The sequence below is a fragment of the Staurois parvus genome, unplaced genomic scaffold (genome assembly GCF_062004578.1).
Source record: "Staurois parvus isolate SC_StPar_1 unplaced genomic scaffold, SC_StPar_1.0 ptg001090l, whole genome shotgun sequence".
Classification (NCBI taxonomy): Eukaryota; Metazoa; Chordata; class Amphibia; order Anura; family Ranidae; genus Staurois; species Staurois parvus.
The window spans coordinates 4551411-4576368 of NW_028318886.1; the positions used below are offsets into that span (position 1 = coordinate 4551411).

The following is a 24958-nucleotide window of genomic DNA, read 5'->3' on the forward strand; positions in this document are numbered from 1 at the left end:
CATCAGGAAAAACCACAGCGTCAAACAGGGGACATGTTACCCATCACACCCTGAACTATGAGATATCAGCAACTCCGTTACCTAGGAAAATTGTGATTTGATCTGCCAAAATGTGCAAATTTTTCCCTTAAAAGCTCACTCAAGCTAAACCTTTTATTACAGTGATAGCGTTACTTTTAAGTGCGACTAGCTGAAATACAGAGTATTGTGTGACTCAGCACAGCGTCCAGGTGAGTGTTCATTTGTTATTTGTCTGGGCCGGTTCTGCGATGGTGCACATTCAATGTACCTTCTGTCTATGTGCCTTTATGGCCCTGTTCACACATACTGCAGTGACTGGTATTTTACCGCAGATCACTTCACGGACATGTAGAAAACAATTGTGTTCTGTTCACACCATGCTACATGTGTGCATTTTAATGCAATGCACATAAATGCATGTAAACGCACATCACTGAAATGCAAATCTACTGCGAAAAAAAGCTGTTTGTTATTTTGTCCATTACAAGGACCCATAGCAATTTAATGTGCATAAAACATATTTATTTATTTATTATTTATTTCAGGTACTTATATAGCGCCGTCAATTTACACAGCGCTTTACACATATATATTGTACATTCACATCAGTCCCTAACCCTCAAGGGGCGTACAATCTACTGTCCCTAACTCACATTCATATGCTAGGGCCAATTTAAACAGGATCCAATTAACCTACCAGAATGTCTTTAGAGTGTGGGAGGAAACCGGAGGACACCCATGCAGGCACAGGGAGAACATGCAAACTCCAGGCAGGAGGTGCCATGTCTGGGATTTGAACTAACGACCCTAGTACTGCCAGGCGGAAGTGCTAACCATTTAGCAACTGTCCTGCCCATATCAACATACATAAAAACACACACTAATGGAAGGCAATACACATCCTTTTTTGAGCATCTTCATGATTTTTAATGCATGTGTGAACAAGTATAAAAATGTGTACTGAAAAAAGCATATACATTCATGTGCCCATCTGTGTTCCGTGTGCTCAATGCATGTCTCCCATTATATTGTAAAGCGCTGAGCAAACTGTTGGTGCTATATAAATCCTGTATAATAATAATATTTTTTTTTCATACAGCAATGCAGTGCGAAGGGCAATATAATGCCAGGGCATGAATGTTAAACGGACAGTACAGTTTAGACCCTTTTCCTCTGAAGGTAAGAATTGCATTTAGTGGTGAATGGTTATTTGGGTAGCACAGTGGCTAAATGGTTAGCACTTCCACCTGGCAGTACTAGGGTCATTGCTTCAAATCCCAACTATGGCACCACCTCCCTGGAGTTTGCATGTTCTCCCTGTGCCTGCGTGGGTTTCCTCCAGGTACTCTGGTTTCCTACCACACTCCAAAGACATGCTGGTAGGTGAATTGGCTCCTGTCTAAATTGTCCCTAGTATGTGTATGTAGGAATGTGAGTTAGGGACCTTAGATTGTACACCCCTTGAGGGTTAGGGACTGATGTGAATGTACAATATATATGTAAAGCGTTGTGTAAATTGACGGCATTATATAAGTAACTGAAATAAATAAATATGTAGGCAGGCAATGTCCTTCTGAAAAGATTGCCCAACTGCTACTTGTTTCAATGCTTTCTGAGTCAGTGACATGGAATAAGTATGTTGTGAATGAAGTTAAAACTCCTAATCTACATATTGGGGTAGACCAGGGGTGGACTGACCATTTGGGAGCTCGGGCACTGCCCGAGGGCCCGGGGTCAGTAGGGGGCCCCATGAAATGCCCCTGGTACCTTTCATAGGCTTTTTTGGGTGTGGTTCGAGTGTGGGTGAGGACACAGGGGCCCCATGACCCCTATTGCCTGGGGGCCCCATAAGTTGTCAGTCCGCCCCTGGTGTAGACTTACTAAAACAGACAACTGGCTTCTAACTTCAGCTTGTTCATTTAAGCTTTGACGTAAAAAAAACTGGAAGCTGATTGGATTCTATGCAGAACTGCACCAGATTTTGCACTCTCCAGTTTTAGTAAATCAACCCCTTTGATTCCATGTCAGTGGCTATGGAACTACAGACACCACAGAATCAGCATGACAGCCAGGGAACTAACATATTCATAAGAGGTCACAAACTGCCCATGCATCTTTTTGTCACCCAAGCTCCTAGTGCAGTTATAATGTGCGTATATCAAATCCAACTAAAACTGTATATGTAAAAGAAACACAAAAGGTGTTATTTTTAGTATGTTGATGTCCTGATTAATTCACAAGAAGGAGAGCAGTGTTAACAATGGCCGTCCTCCAATACGAAGGGCAGCACTGATCAGTATGCAGAGTGTGTCCCAGGAATGCGAGCAATGCGCCTAGCCTCAGAGGTGGCCAGTACACTTGGCAGAAGACATTGAGTTCTCCTCACACACCCAGAGCACTGACAACTGACTATATACACTGCACAGCAATGTTTTCCATCACTAGAGAAAACAAGGCTGCTGGAGCCCAGTACTGGAACTTGTGACTCCCAAAGAGCCCACACCATATTCCTCATAGAGCAGTGAGATCATTGTTACCTGGGAGTCTGTCAGCTGGAATTGTTCCTTGTATGCCATATACACCAGGAAGGAGTTGATACCTGCAGAACAAGAGCAGAGAATTCATCAGTACACATTACATAGAACTCCAACTGAACAATCAAACTAAACATTTAAAGCAGGTATAATGTCCTTTGCCTACGTTTAACATATTTTCTTTTTCTGTGTGGCTGAATTTTGTGCATTCATGCAATATGATCGCTTTAATCTCAAGAATCAGACTCCCATTTAAAGGATAAGTTCACCTTTCAGCAAAAAAAGAATAAATACACATTTTTTTGCAGGTAAGAAAACGTGCATTTATTATTTTTTGTTTTGGGAGCCTGTAAATCATTGCACCAGTGATCAGCAGATCACTGATGCCATGTAGGTCTCCTGCAGACCTGTCACTGTATCTGCTTCCTCATATGAGGAAGTCAATACTTTCTGACAGGAAGACTCAATGAACTACCACAGCGCTCACATTGCCGTGGTAGTTCATTGAGAACTACAAGCCAACAGCCACAAAGAGCTGAGCTTGTAGTTTTCTCATTTACACTGTGAATGAGTGAATGGGGTTTTTTAAATTGTGACAGCTAGCAGGAGGAGAAGATCCCTGGGTTCTTTTTTAAATTGTGACAGCTAGCGGGAGTAGAAGATCCCTGGGTTTTTTTTAAATTGTGACAGCTAGCGGGAGGAGAAGATCCCTGGGATTTTTTTTAATTGTGACAGCTAGCAGGAGGAGAAGATCCCTGGGTTGTTATTAAATTGTGACAGCTAGCGGGAGGAGAAGATCCCTGGGATTTTTTTTAACCTCCCTGGCGGTATGATTATTTCAGATTTTTGGTGCTGAAAGCGGTACCATTTTTTTGCATGGAAATATGTATTTTTTTAATTGTAGGCCTGTAGTTTTTAGGAAAAACTCACTGAAATCTGTCCGAACAAGAGTCTAGTAAACATCCCGGGTATGATAAAATTTGAAACACAAAATCATAAATTATAATTTAATAAATAATCATAAAAATAATATAAAAATAAAAAATTTAATTCAATAATATAATCAAACCAAAAACACTGAAATTTGAAATATAGCGCCAAGTTCGCACATCGCTGAGCTCAGTCGCAGAATCGTTTTCAGTGTCTGATGAGGAATTTCCCCTACGAATCATTATCACTCAATTCTGCAAGTGGTTCTGATTTACTATCGCTGTTCTCTAGCTGGTCTAAACCGCTTTTGACCTAAAGGGACACTTTTTGGATGCCATGGACATTTCTCAGTTTCCAGGCAGAAAGAACAGACAAAATGCAGGCAGGGCGCCGGACAAAGCACTCGGGACAAAATGTATGTGAAATTGGTTGAGACAGCAATGTTTTACTATGTAAAATGTAAAAAAAAAAAAAAAGACATTTTTTAAAATTTTTAAATTTCCCGCCACCGGCGGCGGCGCCCGTACGTCCCGACGTCACAGGGACAGGACACAGAAGCCGGATGCCGGCATCGGCCGGAGGAGATGGCCGGGGACGCTGCAGGGGACACATCGCGGGAGCGCAGGGTAAGGTAAGTGAAGAACAAATGCCGGAGCAGTGCCGCGTGGTATTCCCGAGTGTAGCTCGGGGTTACCGCTTTTGGTACTGAAATGTTACCCCGAGCTACACTCGGGAATACCGCTAAGGAGGTTAATTGTGACAGCTAGCAGGAGGAGAAGATCCCTGGGTTGTTATTAAATTGTGACAGCTAGCGGGAGGAAAAGATCCCTGTTTTGTTTTTTAAATTGTGACAGCTAGCGGAAGGAGAAGATCCCTGAGTTTTTTATTAAATTGTGACAGCTAGCGGGAGGAAAAGATCCCTGGGTTTTTATTAAACTGTGACAGCTAGCGGGAGGAGAAGATCCCTGAGTTTTTATTAAATTGTGACAGCTAGCGGGAGGAGAAGATCCCTGGGTTTTTATTAAACTGTGACTGCTAGCGGGAGGAGAAGATCCCTGGGTTTTTATTAAACTGTGACTGCTAGCGGGAGGAGAAGATCCCTGGGTTTTTATTAAACTGTGACAGCTAGCGGGAGGAGAAGATCCCCTGCTAGCTGTCACAAGGGGGATTGCAGGATCAGGGGGGTGCGGGGAACGGTTCGTTCATAACATGTTACACCCTGAATATGGGTGTAGCATATAACATGTTACGAAAGGTTATAGAATCACAACTCATGGATATGTCTAACATGACTCTCCAGCTGCCCAAACAATTCTTCCAGCTTAAATCATACTGCAAGGACTGTGCAGCCATTATTGAATTTCAGCTGGTGTGCAATGGATGATACAAATTATACTAAAAGAAGGCCTGCAGGCAATTACTCAAAATTGATTTGAACATTGTTTTTCACTAACTCACTGAATGTATACATTCAATTTTGCCTGGCACTTTTTCACACAGATGTCTATTTGTAAAAAAAAAATTTGCTTTGTGAATGGCTCAGCATTCCTGCAAATATCACAGATAATACCTGTAGTGTTTGTATTATGTTTGAAATGTAAGCTTAAATTGGTTACCTTTGTAACATCCCCCAACATTCCACTACCCAAAGAGAAAAATAGTCTTGGGAAGATTTGGACAGAAAAATTCAAGTACATTCAGCCAATAGAGAAAATATCCTAACACTATTGGCTGAAGAACTTTTGGCCAAAAGAAGAAATACTACAAGGGAGATCTCTGCACTGTTGATGTACAGATTCGCTCAGTGAAAGTGCATGTCCATTCATTCTGTGCAAATGGGGCAAAAAATAATAACGTAAAAAGCCTATACTGTGTGCTGCTTGAAGGTGAATTATGGATTTAAAACAGATTATATTGCAACAGTGAACTGCTATACAGAACTGATGCAGTGTTGCAGAGACAAAACTTCTTGTTTGACAAGTTTACCAGACAGAAGCTTTCACAGATGAGCTACAGTTTTGATTTAAGCCCCTTTCTCACAGGGCGGACTCCATCAAGCGGATCTGCCTGCTCAGTGAGGGATCTGTCCGCTGATCCCCGCTGAGCAAGTGGATGACAGGTCCGTGTCTGTTGCGCTTGTGCAGAGCAGACACAGACTGCTATTCTCTATGGGTCAGTCAGATGTAAACGAAATGGAACAGATCCTCATCCATCTATTTTTGGTGGAACGGATTGTATTGGATGCAGGCAGGTGTAGATGGACACATGTCCGTTTAATTCCACTCCCCCATAGAGAACAATGGGTGGTCCGATCGGGTCCTAGCTGACTGCTTGTCTGTTGTCAACATCTCTTTGTGGCTGCCGGAAAGAGCTAGCACCAGGCTGGATAGGAGGGGTGGCGGGGTGTCATATAGAAAAACTGATCTTCTCCATTTTTCTCCTGGCTCCTCCTGAAGGACTTTCAATAGCTGCAGGAGCCAAGAGGAAATGGAGGAGATTGCTTCTTCTATGTGACCCCGCCTATCCAGATGTAGACATGTGTGACAGGGAAGCCACATGGGGCCCCCTGCAGCAGGACTACAGACTGTTTCCACATTTTGATGTGGCAGTGCTGGGCCAATTACAAAGCACCAGTGCTGTCGCATTAGATAACGAGTCACAAATACATCCATACTTAGACATGCCGGCTATTTCACTTTGTTTCCGGCAATGTCATGGAGGACAGAAAAGGTCAGTACGTGCAACTGGTTTGGTTAATTAAGGTACCCTGTTACTTTTCCCTGCTTTAGCAAATTAATGGTCTATGTTACAGCTTACTATATCCAAATATACTTAACTTATCCTTTAACCCCAGTGCCCCACTGCCATCCTATTGTATTGGAACAGTCAGGTTTCTGTGCTTTGGAAAGTCAATGTCTAGATACAACTCTACATAAAGCACACTCGAGGCTTCCAAGTGTTCTGGATTGAGGCATTTTTTCTTTTAGGAGAACCCAACTGTTACATCGTGTCTTCCGAAAGCAAGGGAGGATTTTGGAAGTGACAACTGAGCGCAACCATTCATCCCTTCCACCAGTGCCTCCTGATGCACACAGGAGATAAAATTCACTACAAATAGGAAAATATCAGTTGTTTAAATATGCTCACAGATTTTGGCAACCACAAAAACAGGAAGGTTGGGGGGCTTTTGCTACATGGCAAGCCACTGTCAGGGAATCCCTTTTACTGAGACAGAATGAAAAACTGATAACCGCTTCCCGACCGCCCTATAGCAGATATACTGCTACAAGGCAGCACGGTCGTGCAAAATCACGTATATATATATATATATATATATATATATATATATATACATACAGTTGCAAGAAAAAGTATGTGAACCCCTTGGGATTACGTGGAGTTTTGCATGAATTGGGCATAAAATGTGCTCTGAACGTCATCTAAGTCACAACAATAGAAGAACACAGTCTGCTGAACATAATACTACACAAACATTAGATGTTGCCATGGCTTAATTGCACATAACATGTAAACATTCACAGTGCAGGGAGGAAAAAGTATGTGAAGCCCTAGCTTAATGACTTCTCCCAGAGCTAATTGGAGCCAGGAGTGAGCCAACCTTGACTCCAATCAGTGGGATGATATTGGATGTGTTGCTGACAGCTGTACTGCCCTTAAAAAACACACACCTGTTTTGGGTTTACTGGTTTCAAGAAGCACTGTCTGATGTGAACCATGCCTCACAGAAAAGAGCTCTCAGAAGACCTACGATCAAGAATTGTTGACTTGCATGAAGCTGGAAAGTGTTACAAAAGTTTCTCCAAAAGCCTTGATGTTCATGTGTCCACGGTAAGACAGACTGTCTACAAATGGAGAAAGTTTAGCACTGTTGCTACTCTCCCTAGGCATGGTCGTCCTGTAAAAATGACTGCAAGAGCACATCGCAGAATGCTGCATGAGGTAAAGAAGAATCCCAGAGTGTCAGCTAAAGACCTACAGAAATCTCTGGCACATGCTAACATTTTTGTTGACACATCTACAATAAGGAAAACATTAAACAAGAATGGAGTACATGGGAGGACACCACGGAGGAAGCCATTGCTGTCCAAAAAGAATATTGCAGCACGTTTGAAGTTTGCAAAAGAGCACCTGGATGTTCCACAGCACTACTGGCAAAATATACTGTGGACAGATGAAACCAAGATTGAGTTGTTTGGGAAGAACACACAACACTATGTGTGGAGAAAAAAAGGCACAGCACACCAACATCAAAACCTCATCCCCACTGTGAAACATGGCGGAGGGAGCATCATGGTTAGGGGCTGCTTTGCTGCCTCAATGCCTGGACAGATTGTTGTCATTGATGGGAAAATGAATTCCAGAGTTTATCAAGGCATTTTGCAGGAAAACGTACGACCATCTGTCCGCCAACTGAAGCTCCGCAGAGGATGGGTGATACAACAGGACAATGACCCAAAGCATACAAGTAATTCAACAAAACAATGGCTGCAGCAGCACAGAATACGCCTTCTGGAGTGGCCCAGTCAGAGTCCTGACCTCAACCCGATTGAAATGCTGTGGCATGACCTTAAGAGAGCGATTCACACTAGACATCCCAAGAATATTGCTACACTGAAACAGTTTTGTGAAGAGGAGTGGTCCAAAATGACTCCAGATCGTTGTGCAGGTCTGATCTGCAACTACAGGAAACATTTGGTTGAGGGTATTGCTGCCAAAGGAGGGTCAACCAGTTATTAAGTCCAAAGGTTCACATACTTTTTCCTCCCTGCACTGTGAATGTTTACATGTTATGTGCAATTAAACCATGGCAACATCTAATGTTTGTGTAGTATTATGTTCAGCAGACTGTGTTCTTCTATTGTTGTGACTTAGATGACGTTCAGAGCACATTTTATGCCCAATTCATGCAAAACTCCACGTAATCCCAAGGGGGTTCACATACTTTTTCTTGCAACTGTATATATATACACACACACACACACACACACACACACACGTGATTTTGCATTTCTGGGTAGGGGACGCGTTCCCTACCCACGCTGCCATTCGCGGCTGTCAATCACCGGCTGTCAATCACCTGACCGGTGATTACTCGCCGGTGCCCAGTGATTCACAAGCATCTCCGACGGGGAGGAGAACTGTATGCAAACAATACAGTTTTCCTCTGTGTCAGCTCGGCCGGTGATTACTCACCGGTGCCCAGTGATTCACAAGCATCTCCGACGGGGAGGAGAACTGTATGTAAACAATACAGTTTTCCTCTGTGTCAGCTCGTGCACACTGCTTTGGATGGCTGTGCACAGCAAAGCAGTGGCTTACAGAGTAAAACAGCACAGTTAGCCCTTTGATCACCCCACATGTTAACCCTTTCTTGCCCAGTGCCATTAGTACAGTGTCAGTGCTTTTTTTCAGCACTGATCACTGTATTGGTGTCACAGGGAATGTCAGTGACACCAAGTGAGTTCCCCCCCAGTGTCAGAATGCATGCCGCAGTCCTGCTATAATTCGCTGATCGCCACCATTACTAGTAAAAATTAAAAAAAAAAATCCCAGTATATATTCCACCATTTGTAAATGCTGTAACTTTCGCGTAAACCAATTAATTTACATGTATTGGGATTTTTTTAGCAAACACATGTAGCAGAATACATTTTGGCCTAAATGTATGACAAAATTAAATTTTTTACTTTTTTTTACTGGACATTACTGGACAAAAAGCCAAAAATATTGTTTTTTTCTCAAAATTGTCGGGCATTTTTTTTATAGTGCAAAAAAAAAAAAAACACACAGGCGAACAAATACCACCGAAAGAAAGCTCAATTTGTGCGAAAAAAGGAGGTAAATTTCATTTTGGTGCAGTGTTGCATGACCGCGCAATTGTCAGTTAAAGTAACGCAGTGCTGTAACACAAAAAATGACCTGGTCAGGAAGGAGGGTAAATCCTCAGGAGGGCAAGTGGTTAAACACATCTCTTACACTTTGGATGTTTGTATATGTTTATGGTTGTTATTGTACTCACCGTGGTCTTTCACCAGTGCCTCCATTTCCTCTTGTACGCCCTTGTGCCACTCCGTGATGTCCACATGCAAGGAATAGTCACAACAGGATTTGCTGTCTGCCCATTCCCTCCACTGGTCAAAAGCAGTAAGCAGGCTGGTCCCTGGCTCTGGCACAACATGGTCAACTGGTATCAGGAAAGACAAAGACAGATTATAAATTATGACTCCCAAGAAATCAAACCTTCATTCAGTTACTTAAATAATAGTGTCATTCCGAATTTAAATCTGAACTCCCTGCAAAATAGTTGAAATATATTATATATTATATTAGGAAGCAAATTATCTGCAAAAGTATTTGTATTTGTGCCTTTTTGTATTTGTGAGTCTTGAGATTCACACAGCCATACCAGTCCATACAGAAAGACTGGTGATCACACTTTACTCTGCTGTAGTTAAAGTGTTACTAAACCCAGGACCCTGCATTCACTATATCTGGTCTCCCACAGTACACACAACATGGAAATGCAATTATTTTAGTAAATATAATTGCTAAATAGCTTTTCTCATCAGTAGTTAGAGCAGTCTTGTGACTTCTATCAGTGTTCAGCAGAGCACTGGTTAAAACTTGTAGGAGGAGTTTTCTTTCTGCTCTCAGAGGATGCAGAACCCCTCAGCTCTGTCTGGACAGTGATAATTGGCCCTGTGCTGATCACATGCACTCTCCGAAGAGAAAAAAAAAAACCTTTATACACATGCTCAGTTTAGCGTGTATTGCTAAAGTGTCTCCACACGATATGTCTTATCAGGAGATAAGAGGAGGACAGTGGAAGAAGGGGAGAATCAGAGAAATCAGGATCAGATAGCATTTTTCCACAATGGAGCAGATTAACCCCTCAGGTTCCACAGTGTGTACAACAAGCATGCTTTTACTGCATATACAGACTGTTACTGTTGTGGGTTTAGTAACACTTTAGGCAACACACCTTGGTCCCCTGGCCTGTGACTCTACAGCAGTTTCTCAACTAGAGTACCTCTAGTCTAGAAGTTGCTAGGTGTTGCATTAAGCAATTTCTGCCTCTAAGGTAAGTTCCCAATAACACCATTGATCTCTAGCTATCTGTACGGGGATAATTCTTCCCAATGACCACAAGTGTAAGAAGAATTCTTCCCATTGACCACAAGTGTAAGAAGCATTCTTCCCATTGACCCTCACGCTAATGTAGATATAGTCAATTTTAGCAGGGGTTCCCAGAACCCGGAGAGTTATTCCAAAGGAATCTGTATGTAAGGTTCAGAAAGACTGCTCTGCTTTGAAGGAGCAGCAACAGATCGCTTAGTTCATTTCTCTGTTTTTTCATCCTGTCAGCATGTTACTTGTCAACACATGTGAAAACTTCATTGGCCCCAAGTACTGCCTGTCCCTTTCCCAGTCTGTTGTGTAGACTGTACAAGAGGCTGAAATTGAGTCAAATTTTGGTACTTACACTAGCTGCTTTTAAAATGCAAGTAATTTTTTACATAAATATAGAATTTTGTATACAAATACTGAATTGCATTCATCTGTATTTTTAAAGCAGTAGTACGCTCCAAATTCACTTGCATCTACAGGTAAGGTTATGATAAGGCTTACCTCTAGGTACAGTGAATATCTCCTAAACTTGCCAATTTGAGAGGTATTCACAGTTGCAGTAGCTGGTGACATCACCGTTGCATGTGCAGTGCACTCTGTATTGATGGTACACTGAGTGTGCCATCAATCAGAGCATCATGCCACGATCATGACTGCCATGCTCATACATGAATCACTGCAGTCCAGCCCTTAAAACATCTGGAGTGTATGGACCTGGAATGAAGACCGGCTTCAGTTTTGGGCACCAATTCACAAAAAGAACATTGGGGAACTGGAGAAAGTACAGAGAAGGGCAACCAAACTGATAAGAGGCATGGAGGAGCTCAGCTATGAGGAAAGATTAGAGGAACTGAATTTATTCTCTCTTGAGAAGAGGAGATTAAGGGGGGATATGATCAACATGTATAAATACATCAGTGGTTCATATAGTGAACTCGGTGTAGAGTTATTCACCCTGAGGTCATCACAGAGGACAAGGGGGCACTCTTTACGTCTGGAGGAAAAGAAATGTAATCTCCAAACACAGAAAGGTTTCTTCACAGTGAGAGCTGTGAAAATGTGGAATAGACTCCCTCAAGAGTTGGTTCTGGCCAGCTCAGTGGATTGCTTCAAAAAAGGCCTGGATTGTTTCTTAGATACACAGAATATAACTGGATACTAACCAGGGGCGGACTGACAACTCATGGGGCCCCCGAGCAATAGGAGATCATGGGGCCCCTGTGTCCTTGGCCAAACTCAAAAAAGCCTATGAAAAAGGTACCAGGGGCATCTCATGGGGCCCCCTACTGACCCCGGGCCGTGCCCGAGTTTCCAAATGGTCAGTCAGCCCCTGATACTAACATTTATAGGTAAAGTTGATCCAGGTATTATCCAATAGCCTCGCAGAGGATCAGAAAGGAATTTTTTTCCCAGCAGGAGCAAATTGGATCATGCATTGCTGGTTTTTTTTGCCTTCCTCTGGATCAACTGTGGGTACAGAATTATAACTTTTTTTTTGTTCTATGGTTGAACTGGATGGACTTGTCTTTTTATAGCCAGACTAACTATAACTATGTGAAGTTGGAAGCATCTGCAACAGTGACAGGGCTCCATTTAAAAGGTACATCTGTAATAATAATAATGATTATTATTATTATTATTATTAATTACATTATGTCATTAATCTGCATGGGGGAGGAAATTATTTCTCTCACTTTACTACCATTTTAATACATGCCTGAAGTTCATTTTTAAATATAATACATCCTCATAAGGGTGTTCCCTACTTTCCTGAACAAATTGGGAAATTCCTCTATAAGGTGAGGTTGGGGCTATTGTTTAGAAAAGGGAAAGTACAGCACAAAAGGTTATCTTTTTCACACCATGTACTGAATAAGACGTGTTATGAGCACTGCAGAATGCAGTAATTAAAACCAAACCCGCTGGTTAGATTCTAGTTTACTGCATAAAACTAGTGATGGATGATTTCCAATTGGGTATTGGTGGTTACTGCACTTTGAATATTCTAGCTGCTGTCTACATAATACGCCCACTATGGACCAGGTCATGTACAATCATGTACTAGTAAAAGCATATTCTATTGTCTGATGCAGTAAATTTCTTTTACAGAAACCTGTGTGAGAAACATTAAAAACCCAACTTTTATAAATTATGTAATGTTTACAAAAGCCTCTTACTGATCATGGTGGTGCCTCCAGCCAAAGCTGCTCTGGTCCCCTGGAAGAAATCATCAGCAGATACCATTCCATTGCAAGGTCTCTGGAAGCAGGTGTGGACATCAATTCCACCCGGCACTACCATCCGTCCATGAGCTTCGATGGTCTTCACACCTCCCGGCACAATCAGATTCTCACCAATCTGCCTGTAAGAGAACAATGTGGTGGGTTAAAGCATAACTACAGAAGAGAAGGGGAACAAAAGAACGATTGGGCCCAGGAGGGATAGAGTTATGTATGGTTCATTCCATTTTCTGTTCTGTTATCAGCTGCGTGAGGGTCTACTGAGCATTTCATTGAAATGTTCTATATGTGAATTGTGTGAGAAGAATGCATCTTATATTAAATTTTACTTCATTTAAGTTTTTGAAAAATATGTAGACCCCACTGTAAGATGATTAAGCTTCAAATGCGATATTGATTTTTTTTTTTAAGAAAAATAATTTATAGCCATTTTGAGCTGACTTAAAGCCCAACTCCAGGCTATAATTTTTTTTTATAAATAGGTCCCTCAGGTGCTAAAATGAGAAACCTTGGCTGCACATTTAGTCCAAAACTGTCCCCGCAGTACCTGTTCTTGGCCAAAAGATGTCCTCAGTTTTCCAGGTTGAATGACACCCAGCATTACTCAACCCAAAAGAGTGACAATTGTACTTTAAATGCAGGATGTCATGATCCCACCCCCTAAGGGGGTGTCACCTCTGCACCATTCATACTGCACAGCTCTCTGCATCAGTAAGGACAGCCCAGCCTGGAGAAGAAGCAAAGAGGAAGCGGGCCCTTGGAAAATGTTACATAATCAGCCTAAAGACTACAGAAACAAAAAAAATTTGAAAAATATGTAGACCCCTCTGTAAGATGATCAAGCTTCAAATTTTATATTGATTTTTTTTTTTTTGAAGAAAAATAATTTATAGCCATTTTGAGCTGACTTAAAGCCCAACTCCAGGCTATTTTTTTTTTATAAATAGGTCCCTCAGGTGCTAAAATGAGAAACCTTGGCTACACATTTAGTCCAAAACTGTCCCCGCAGTACCTCTTCTTGGCCAAAAGATGTCCTCAGTTTTCCAGGTTGAATGACACCCAGCATTACTCAACCCAAAAGAGTGACAATTGTACTTTGAATGCAGGATGTCATGATCCCACCCCCTAAGGGGGTGTCACCTCTGCACCATTCATACTGCACAGCTCTCTGCATCAGTAATGACAGCCCAACCCAGAGAAGAGGCAAAGAGGAAGAGGGCCCTTGGAAGATGTTATATGATCAGCCTAAAGACTGCAGAAACAAAAAATAAACAAACAAGAGCAAAGTATAAAATACAGACAGTAGGGCCCACAAGGAGGAACGCGAGTATGATTAAGGGGGAATAATGCTTAATTCAATAATAAACAAATAAGTGCAGCGCTGCACTTATTTGTTTATTATTGTCTCTTTAAGGTGTTTTATAGCTTACCTTTTTTGTGCTCAGTCACTTTACTTTTATTACTTCTTTGGCGCTCACAATTTTATCTATACAATGCTTAATTCAATTATGCTTGAAGCAGATACCACCCAAAGTACAAGAAAGCACAAATCAAGGTTCTACATAATATTTGACAATAAATTATAAATGACTTCCAGGCAAACAGACACTCAGATGACATAAGTATATAGGAGCTGTTTTACCTGCCAAATGAGTTACATTTCTGCCCATCCATTCCTGAAATTTAGACAGATCTGACAAACAGCCCAGTTTTGTCTGGTGGCCGGGTAAGGGAAGACCTGATTTTTCTTTGCTGCAGGTCAGTAACAATGACAGGACTTGTCCCACCCCAGCCTGTGACTGGACATTGAAAGAAGAAGCAGAAAACTGATAAGCTCATCTCTCGGTCACTGTTCCGCTGCTCCTTCCCCAGTCTGAATGATGTTGTGCATACAAGGATTGCAAGAGGCTGATGATAACTGGTCAAATTCAGGTACTTACCCATCTCACATTAAATATAAATACATTTAGTGATAATGGAGCTGCAGTTATTGGTGGTATTATATCTCAGGATTTCAGCGCACATGTTTCGTGGGCTACAAGGAACACCGTAGCTTTGCGTGTATAGCACATCAGCCCTCATGGCCAAACTTTTTTAAACGCCAGGATAGTCAGCTTACAGTAAATTGAACCAAAAAGCTCCCTTTCTAATGCAGGCCATAGACAGGTTATTTATCGGATGAATTTTCGTCCGCACGAAAAATCGGCCGATATTCACGCCGTTAGTGGGGCCAGCCTGTCGGCCGTTTTTCGCGGATCTTCTCATTTATTTTTATTGGTCATGCTGGAAAATCCACGGCAACGGCACCGACCGATTTTTCGTTTATCGGCCAACAATTCGTCCGATAAACGCCTGTCAATGGCCTGCATAACTGTGAATACTCTATGACATTTTAAACAAAAGCTTTTTACATGTTATTGCTGCTAACACAAATCTAAAAACAAGGTCGGTTTTCATTCAAAGTTAATTTTTTTTTAGCCCCTGGTGTTCCAGATTAGGTCCCAATGATTAGAACATCCTTAGGGATATGCAAGTTGAAGTGTTTTTTAACCTCAGACATCTAGGACCTGATGTTCTCATTTCTATGACATGTGTGGTGTCATCATGCCACGATCCATACAGCACTATAAGGCCCTCAGAAAGAAAATTGTGGATGTCAATGAGTCTGACAAGGATTTAAAAGAATCCCCAAATGATTTTACATCTATAATTCCAATGTAAGGAAAATAACCTACAAGTGCTGTAGATTTCAAACAACTGCTTATTTGTCCAGGACTGTCTGGCCCAGCAAATTCAACCCTAGAGTTGACTGTTTTATCATAAAAGAAGTTTTTTTAGAACCCCAAAATTTATTTTTGAGATGTCCAAGTAACTCTTGCAACAGTTGGAGTTAAAGTGCCACTTGGAGTTAAAGTGTATGCATCTACAATCAGAAAGAGACTGCCCCAGTTCGACTTGCATGAGAGGTGATTTAGGAAAATGCCTTTCCTGTCCACAAAACACATTCTAGAAACATTACGGTTTGCCATTGAACATAAAGAGGCAAAGACAGTGCTGAAGAGTTGCTTGGTTACAGTAATAGAAACATGTTTAATGCAAACCAAAGACATTATTTCAGGATATTAAACTCTCAACTGTAAAACATGGTGGTGGAAAACGTATGGTCTGGGGGTTTCTTTACTGCTTCAGGGCCTGGCAACTTGCAGTCATGGAGTCAAGTATACATTCTGCATCATATCAATGTGTGCTTGATGAGAATGTGAGGCCAGCTGTCTAAAAGTTGAAGCTGACCTGGAAAGAAGCCTTTCAACATGGTGATCCAAGCTACACTAGCAATTGACTCAAAAAATAGAAGGGTTATGGACTACCCTATTAAAAGCTCTTCAAGACCACCTAATGTACATGTACACTGCAGTTTTGAAGTGGAATACCAGGGTTATGGCTGCAGCTGGATGCCCAAACCCCGGTATTAGAATTTTCCTCAGCTGCTCTTTTTGATAAAAGTGATCCAAGTGGTTGATTCACTGCTGGATCAGTTTTAGAAGCGGTGGGAGGGGTTGCCCCCCCTCTCCCACCACTTTCCAGTGGTTTTTGGGCTTACCTGGCTCATCGGGTAGCCCGGTAACTAATCCAGCGGTTGCTGGTCATAGAGATCAACAGAGGAAAGATAGCCTCCATTCAGTTCTATGACCAAGGAGACCAGGAGTGACATCATAATGTCCCTTCTGGTTCATGGTTAATTCTTTTTTTTTTTTTTAAAGCATTAGATCACTTATTTTTTTTGCTGATCTGATGCTTTCCATTTTAGAGGAGAGATGTGGGGGTCCTATTGGTCCCAGATATCTCCATAAAGAGGACCTGTCATGCTTTATTGTTATGACAAGGGATGTTTACATTGCTTGCAATAGAAATAAAAAGGATTACAAAAAAAATTTAAAGGGATACATGTGTGCGTCATGCCCACATAAGTAAATGGTGTTTGCACCACACATGTGAGGTATCGCTTCAAACGTTATAGTGAAAGCAATAATTCTACCACCAGACCTCCTCTGTAACTCTAAAGTGGTAACCCGTAAACATTTTTAAAGCGTTGCCTATGGAGATTAAGTACCGAACTTTGGCGCCATTCCACAACAGTGTGAAATTTTAAACCCTGACATGTTAGATATCTATTTACTCGGCATAACATCATCTTTCATATTTCACAAAAATATAGGGATATATTGTGTTTGGGTTTTTTTAATTCATTAAAGTGTTTTTTTTCTCAAAAAAAATTGCATTTGAAAAACCGTGTGACATAAAAATTTGCCACAACCACCATTTTATTCTCTAGGGAAGAGGTTCTCAACCTGTGAAACCTCAGGACCCACATTTGTCTTTGGACATTAAGTTGTGACCCAAATATAATTTAATTTCTGAAACATTTTAATTTATTCCACAAGACGACTTATTGCAGTATTCTACAATGTACACAATAAAACACTTTTTAAAGTATAAATAAAGTAAATATATAATTATTTTAAACATACATAAAGTAACAAAAATCCACCAATACCCCGTAACTTTAAGCAATGCCCCCTCTAGCTCTCACTAATAGCCCATTAAGCTGAGCAATGCTTCCTCTACATTTCAATCTCTCAACTGCACACTAAGTTAAGTGTATTAATGTTTTCAGTGGCTTTTTAAATAAACAATATAGTGTGTGCAATATTTGTGTGAGGGTTTGCAGTCCCCCCCTCCCTTACCCCTTTTATGCTCTTTCCATATCCCCCTTTCACATCCTCCTTTAATACTCACTTTGACCCCCTTTTCATGCCCTCCCTTTCATGGCTTCCTTCAGTCCTCCCCTTTCATGCGCACTTTCAGTACCCCCCCCCTCCCCCATCACCATCGCTATCTTTTTTCTTTAACTCCTTTCAAAATGCACTCTCCATCACCCCTCCACAACCCAGGAAAAGTACCTAGCGGAGTCATTCCCTGGCATCCAGTGGTGCTTTTCTTTCCTCCTGCGCGGCTGACTAGCTGGAAGGAAGTGTAGTTTTATGTCACTTCCTCCCAGTGCTGCCACGGAGGAAGGAGGAATGAGCGCGAGGGCCGTGGGACTGCTTTGTAAGGGCACCGTGTGCACCACCTTAATGGGACAAATATTAAAGCCGGCCGTAGTTGTGGTCCCGGCTGTCCTAACATTTATATTAGTGTGGTCAGCGGTTTTTATTAAGCTATGTTGTCAGAGCAACAGACGTTTTATTGGGCCATTGGAGAGGCCTAGGGGGAACTTGCCTCTGGTCGCGACCCACTTTTGGGTCATGACCAGGGGCTGACTGACCATTTGGAAACTCGGGCACTGCCCAAGGGCCCGGGGTCAGCAGGGGGCCCCATGAGATGCCCCTGGTACCTTTTTCATAGGCTTTTTGAGTTTGGGGAAGGACACAGGGGCCCCATGATCCCCTATTGCCCAGGGGCCCATGAGTTGTCAGTCCGCCCCTGGTTATGACTCATTACTTGAGAAACATGGCTCTAGGGCCTCTACTGAAAAAAAATATATTATGTTTGGGGCTTCTAAGTAATTTTCTAGCAAAAAAAAATACTGGTTTTTACATGTAAACAAAACGTCTCAGAATAGGTCCTGGTACTTAATTGGTCTGTATTGAAATTTTGTAGGGGGGCTTTGAAATGGACAGCTTATGCAAGGAAACCCACAGACATCTTGCAACTGAAGAAATTTAGCATGAACAAGTGGTCGGAAATTTCAGAGACAGGTGGGCAGTGATGCAAAATGTTTACAAGATGTCATTTCTGCTACAGGGGGGAATACCAGCTTCTTGATATTTTTGGCAAATACATGATTAAAAAATGCTATTTTTTTAATTCTTATTGAAGTGTATCATCTTTATTTGTAAGTACTGTCTGAATAAAGATATGATGTTTTTGTGTTCAAATATGTTGAGGTGTACCTAAAGGATAAGCTCACGCCCATATTTAGGGTGTAACATGCTCCAGGTCTGCCCTCCACGTACCCCCTTCTTGTGACAGCAGCCAGGGGATTCCCCCCCCCCCACACCCGCTTTTCTATAACACTGTAGGGCTCCACCCACATGGCCGCATGCTTCATTCACAACAATCTGAAAATGAATGAACTACAAATCCCATCTGCCACTGCGGCAGACAGCTAGTAGTTTTCATTGGACTGTGAGGGCACTGATAAGCACCCTCGTAGTTCACTGATACTTTCTACAGCTTTGTAACTGTCTGCCTGTATGGAGGTAAGACTAGGCAAGTGTCTGCAGGAGCCTGACATTGCACCCATGATCTACTGGTGCTGAGTACAATGCTTTTTCAGGCTCATAAGAAAAAAATATAGGAACTTTTTTGTTTCCTGCAAAAATATGTGCATTTATTATTTTTTTTCTTAAAGCGGAGTTCCACTCACACTGTAAAAAATAGAAGTCAGCAGCTACAAAAACTGTAGTGGCTGACTTTTAAAAAAGAGCCACTCACCTGTCCCATGATCCCACAGTGTCCTCCCCGCAGCCTATTTCACCAGCTGTCCTGTGTTCCAGGCGCCGGCATCTTCAGTGTGGACACCCGGCTGTGACAGCTTGCGGCTTCACTGCGCATTTGCAAGTAGCGCTGCGCTTCCTGAATGGCCCCGTCGTCTTCTAGGACCTGTCACGTGTCCCAGAGGACTACAGGGAGGGAGGGTAGGAGAACAACTTCCGCTTCCGATTGCCTAGATGATCGCAGCAGAAGTGGGAGCGTGTTCTTTTTAATTTCAGGTACCCGCTCCCCAAAGGTGCCAATCCTTAATGGGGAGCGGGGGACCAATCTTTAAAGGAGAACTTCCCCTTTTGGGTGGAATTCCGCTTTATTAATGAACTTAGCCGTTAATATTAAACATTACTATACATACCTCTATATGCATAATATATAATATTTAGCTCAAGCCTTCAGCCTTGTAAAGTAAACAGTATTTAATTTAAAGCTACATTAAGAATTGGATGTTTTACTTACTTAATTAACCCATCCTCCATGTAAATGTCAGCATGGAATGACTGGTCATCATTGACGATCTTACCTCCTTTGATAAGGAGTCGATCACTCTGAAAAACATCACATAATAATTGTTAATAATCAGCCATAGTTTTAACACAGAATGTATGATGCAAATGTATGACAAATGTACACTCCATGATTACACCCTAGTAATCCTAGTTCAATCCATCAATAACATACATAGAAGCCCAGAAGAAAGTGGTGTCAAAAGTGAGCAGAGCCAAACTGAGCAATGACATGATTACATTAACAGAGGGATTTGAAGCAGATCCAAACCTAAAAGTGACAGCACGGGCACATAAATATTTTACATTCTTACAGTGATTAAACATTCATCAGAGATGAGAAGAAAATCATATTTTTCTGTAAACAAGTAAATTCTGCTTCCCTTTGGTTGACCGTCTGGTCATGTTTTTGGCTTGTACTTATGCCAAGATCCTAGTGGAGTGACCAGGGACCGTCCAAGCAATGGCCAACACTATCTGCCTGTTTATCAGTTTTTTTTAGATCCTGGAGTACAGACCACATGACCAATGCCATGACACTGGTCATGTGACTGGGCAAGGATGGCTGTGAAATCAACCTAAATACAGACAAAGGCAAACTTGTAAACTGATCGATATTTTAATTTACTGCTGGGAGGTTAAATACTTCTATACACTTTTTTAAAAGGAGTACTAAAGTCACATTCATTATATTAAAGTGGTAGTAAAGGCTAACTCTAACTATTCTAAAAAAAACATTCCATCCCCCTCCTCCTACCTTCCCTGTATAAAATAGATCTGTGTACATACCTATTTTTAATCTGGTTAGGTCATATGACCGTGCAGCTCCAGCTCATCTGTGTAAGGGAGCGCTGAACAACAGCTGTGAATTCCAGAAGCAGCGACATCACCCATAGGCTCCCATGGCCCAGCTGTTGACAGCACTCCCTCCTCTCCCCTGCAGCAGCAGCTCACTGACACAGGAGAGCTAGAGCTGCAAGATCACGCAACCGGACCAAACTAAAAATAAGTACACATATATTTTTTAATACAGGGTAGGATTGGTAGGAGCATGAATTAGCCTTTACTACCACTTACTACCAAGTATTAATACAGCGCATTAAACACTGACACAAAAACATTGTATTTGTATTGTTGAAATATTTTTGCTTATTTGACGAAAAAAAAAAATAATGCAGCCACCACATCTAAGAACCAATAAGCTGTAGCATATTACACTTTTGTTCTTGGATTTAGATACACTTTAAACACTGGAGCCTTAAATAAAGAATGTTCAAAAACATTTTTTTTTCCACTGGTCTGCTTTGGTGTAAAAGTTGAAATTAATTTTTGCTACCTTTTTTTATTATTATTTTTACTATTAATATTATTATTTGTATTATTGATATTATTATTTGTATTATTATTATTATTGCTATTATCAAATTGCACACAACATAATAAAATACAGATACTGCTTAGAAAAACAACAACATTCACATATTGTAAACCAGATGACAAAGCAAACATCATAAAATAGAACACTAGTGAGTGGAAAATTCTGTCAAAAACACAAGAAGGAAAGAAGGAAAATTAAATTGTGGTTGCCAGGGATAGGAAGAAAAAAAATGAAAGGAGGAAAGGAGATGGGGGGGGGGGGGGGGTATTACGGTTTGTACACAAGGGGCTTTAAAGTGATTCTAAAGGATTTTTTTAAGATAACAAATATGTTATACTTACCTGCTCTGTGTAATAGTTTTGCACAGAGCAGCCCTGATCCTCCTCTTCTAAGGTCACCCTTGCCAAGTGCCCCCATAGCAATCTACTTGCTATGGGGCCACATGTGCAGGTTCAATTGCGAGCTGTGCACTGTGTGACCCTTGACACAAAAAGCATGGCTCAGCCCCACCCCCTCCTCACTGGCTGTGATTGACAGCAGGAGGAGCCATGGCTCTCATTGCTGCTCGATGTCCAGTGAGTGGAGAGAGAGCAGAGATAGCCACTGCTCTCACGCACATCACCAGATGGAGATGGGGCTCAGGTAAGTATATAGGGGGGAAGCGAAGCACACAGAAGGTTTTTTACCTTAAAGCATAGAATTCACTTAGGTAAAATACCTTCTACCTTTAGAACCACTTTAACAGGCTCTTTATATGGTGGTGTACTGCCTTCCATACAAGTGAATGGTTGTACATGGCTATGCTCTTGTAAATGCCAATGCTTCTTGCATTGGCACTCACCCACACATGCACCTCCGTACGTGAAAGCTGTATATTCAGAATATACACCAGACATGTACAGTTAGGTCCATGTATATTTGGACACAGGCACAATTCATACTTTTGGCTCTGGATGCCACCAGAATAAATTAAAATGAAACCATCCAAATGAATCTGAAGTGCAAACTTTCAGCTTTAATTCAAGTGCTTGAACATAAATATCAAGTACAAATTTTAGGAACTGCAACATTTTTATACACAGTCCCTCCATTTTCAGGGGCTCAGATGTAATTGGAGAAATGAATATAATCATAAATAAAATGTTCATTTTTCATATTTTGTTGAGAATCCTCTACTGGCAATGAGTGCCTGAAGTCTGGAACCCATGGACATTACCAAAGGCTGGCTTTCCTTCCTTCTGATGCTTTGCCAGGCTCTATCTATGCAGCTGCCTTCGGTTGTTCTTTGAGGATCTTTCTGCCTTTGGTTTTGCCTTCAGCAAGTGAAATGCATGCTAAATTGGGTTGAGATCAGGTGATTGACTTGGCCATTGCAGAATATTCCACTTCTTTTCCTTCAAAAGCTCCTGGGTTGCTTTTGCAGTATGTTGTGGATCATTGTCCATCTACTCTGTGAAGCGCCGTCCAATCAACTTTGCTGCATTTGGCTGAATCTGGGCTGACAGTATATCTCTAAACACTGCAGAATTCATCCGGCTGCTTCTGTCTTTTGTCACATCATCAATAAACACCAATGACCCAGTGTCACTGGAAGCCATGCATGCCCATGCCATCACACTGCCTCCACCATGTGTTACAGATGACGTTGTGTGCTTTGGATCATGAGCTGTTCTAAGCCTTCTCCACACTTTTTTCTTCCCGTCATTCTGATACAGATTAATCTTAGTAATATAAAAGAGGGTGCAGCACTAGTAAAATCAATAAATAAATATCACATATATATGAATGAATAAATATAATAAAGTGACACTGTGCAATTATATATATGCCACTAGGATATGTGGCTAATATCGTGAGAGAAAAGCACTATGTCAAACGGAGATAAGTCCAAGGTGAAAGTGTGATCGACATCTCAGATGATCTTCGGACGTGCAATGACATAATTTGTGGATGAGGTGAGAGAATTTAGGATATAGACTGTGCATTCACCAGATACGCAACCTTTATGCGCATTTGTGTAATATGACAAGGACATCAGATATCTTCACATAGGTCTGGTCAGATCTGGTCATGCATTCTTCACTGCCTCATGGTTTGCACTCAGAGTTCCCATTTAAAGGTGACCACTCTGTGGATGTAGCCAGCTCCCTCAGGAGCTCAACAAAACAGAGGAGGCCAGTAGTGCAATATGTCAAGAATATTTATTTCAAAGTATAGGCAAGTGAACATAACAAAATGAGTACTGACCAGATTCAAAGTTGCCGCCGGGACCCCTCGTGGTGCCGGCGGTATAGGCGTCACACAGCTGTAGCTCGAATCTGACGCATTTTGAGCGAATGCTCGTAGTCATAGGGTTTTCAGCTATCAGCTGCTGACGCTTCTCTGTCCGTTATTTAAAGGATAGAATATAGTGCAAAAGTTCATTTATTTCAGTAATGCAACTTAAAAGGTGAAACTAATATATGAGATAGACTCATTACATGCAAAGCAAGATAGTTCAAACCATGATTTGTCATAATTGTGATGATTATGGCTTACAGCTCATAAAAACCCCAAATCCACAATCTCAGAAAATTAGAATATTGTGAAAAGGTGCAATATTCTCGGCTCAAAGTGTCCCACTCTAATCAGCTAATTAAGCCATAACACCTGCAAAGGGTTCCTTAGCCTTTAAATGGTCTCTCAGTCTGGTTCAGTAGGAATCACAATCATGGGAAAGACTGCTGACCTGACAGTTGTGCAGAAAACCATCATTGACACCCTCCATAAGGGTTCCTTAGCATTTAAATGGTCTCTCAGTCTGGTTCAGTAGGAATCACAATCATGGGAAAGACGGCTGACCTGATAGTTGTGCTGAAAACCATCATTGACACCCTCCATAAGGAGGGAAAGCCTCAAAAGGTAATTGCAAAAGAAGTTGGATGTTCCCCAAGTGCTGTATCAAAGCACATTAATAGAAAGTTATGTGGAAGGGAAAAGTGTGGAAGAAAAAGGTGCACAAGCAGCAGGGATGACCGCAGCCTGGAGAGGATTGTCAGGAAAAGGCCATTCAAAGTGTTGGGGACTGTCACAAGGAGTGGACTGAGGCTGGAGTCAGTGCATCAAGAGCCACCACACACAGACGGATTCTGGACATGGGCTTCAAATGTCGTATTCCTCTTGTCAAGCCGCTCATGAACAACAAACAACGTCAGAAGTGTCTTACCTGGGTTAAAGAAAAACAGACCTGGTCTGTTTCTCAGTGGTCCAAAGTCCTGTTTTCTGATGAGAGCAACGTTTGCATCTCATTTGGAAACCAAGGACCCAGAGTATGGAGGAAGAATGGAGAGGCACACACTGCAAGATGCTTGAAGTCCAGTGTGAAGTTTCCACAGTCTGTGTTGATTTGGGGAGCCATGTCACCTGCTGGTGTTGGTCCACTGTGCTTCATTAAGTCCAGGGTCAACGCAGCCGTCTACCAGGAGATTTTGGAGCACTTCATGCTTTCTTCTGCAGACGAGCTTTATGGGGATGCTGACTTCATTTTCCAGCAGGACTTGGCGCCTGCCCACACTGCCAAAAGCACAAAAACCTGGTTCAATGACCGTGGGATTACTGTGCTTAATTGGCCAGCAAACTTGCCTGACCTGAACCCCATGGAGAATCTAT

The 24958-nt window shown here is 41.8% G+C and overlaps 1 protein-coding gene across 2 annotated transcripts in view; it reads right to left on the bottom strand.

Moving 5' to 3' along the window:
* DPYSL2 (dihydropyrimidinase like 2) overlaps positions 1–24958 on the bottom strand; it is a 148410-nt gene that overhangs the window by 35074 nt on the left and 88378 nt on the right. For both annotated transcript variants that reach the window (XM_089658732.1, XM_089658733.1), the window contains exons 2-5: positions 19886–19974; positions 12812–12996; positions 9526–9690; positions 2559–2620 (exon numbers count right to left, since the gene is read on the bottom strand). In XM_089658732.1, coding sequence (XP_089514858.1) covers positions 2559–2620; positions 9526–9690; positions 12812–12996; positions 19886–19974 — 501 coding nt within the window. The remainder of the gene's footprint in view (positions 1–2558; positions 2621–9525; positions 9691–12811; positions 12997–19885; positions 19975–24958) is intronic.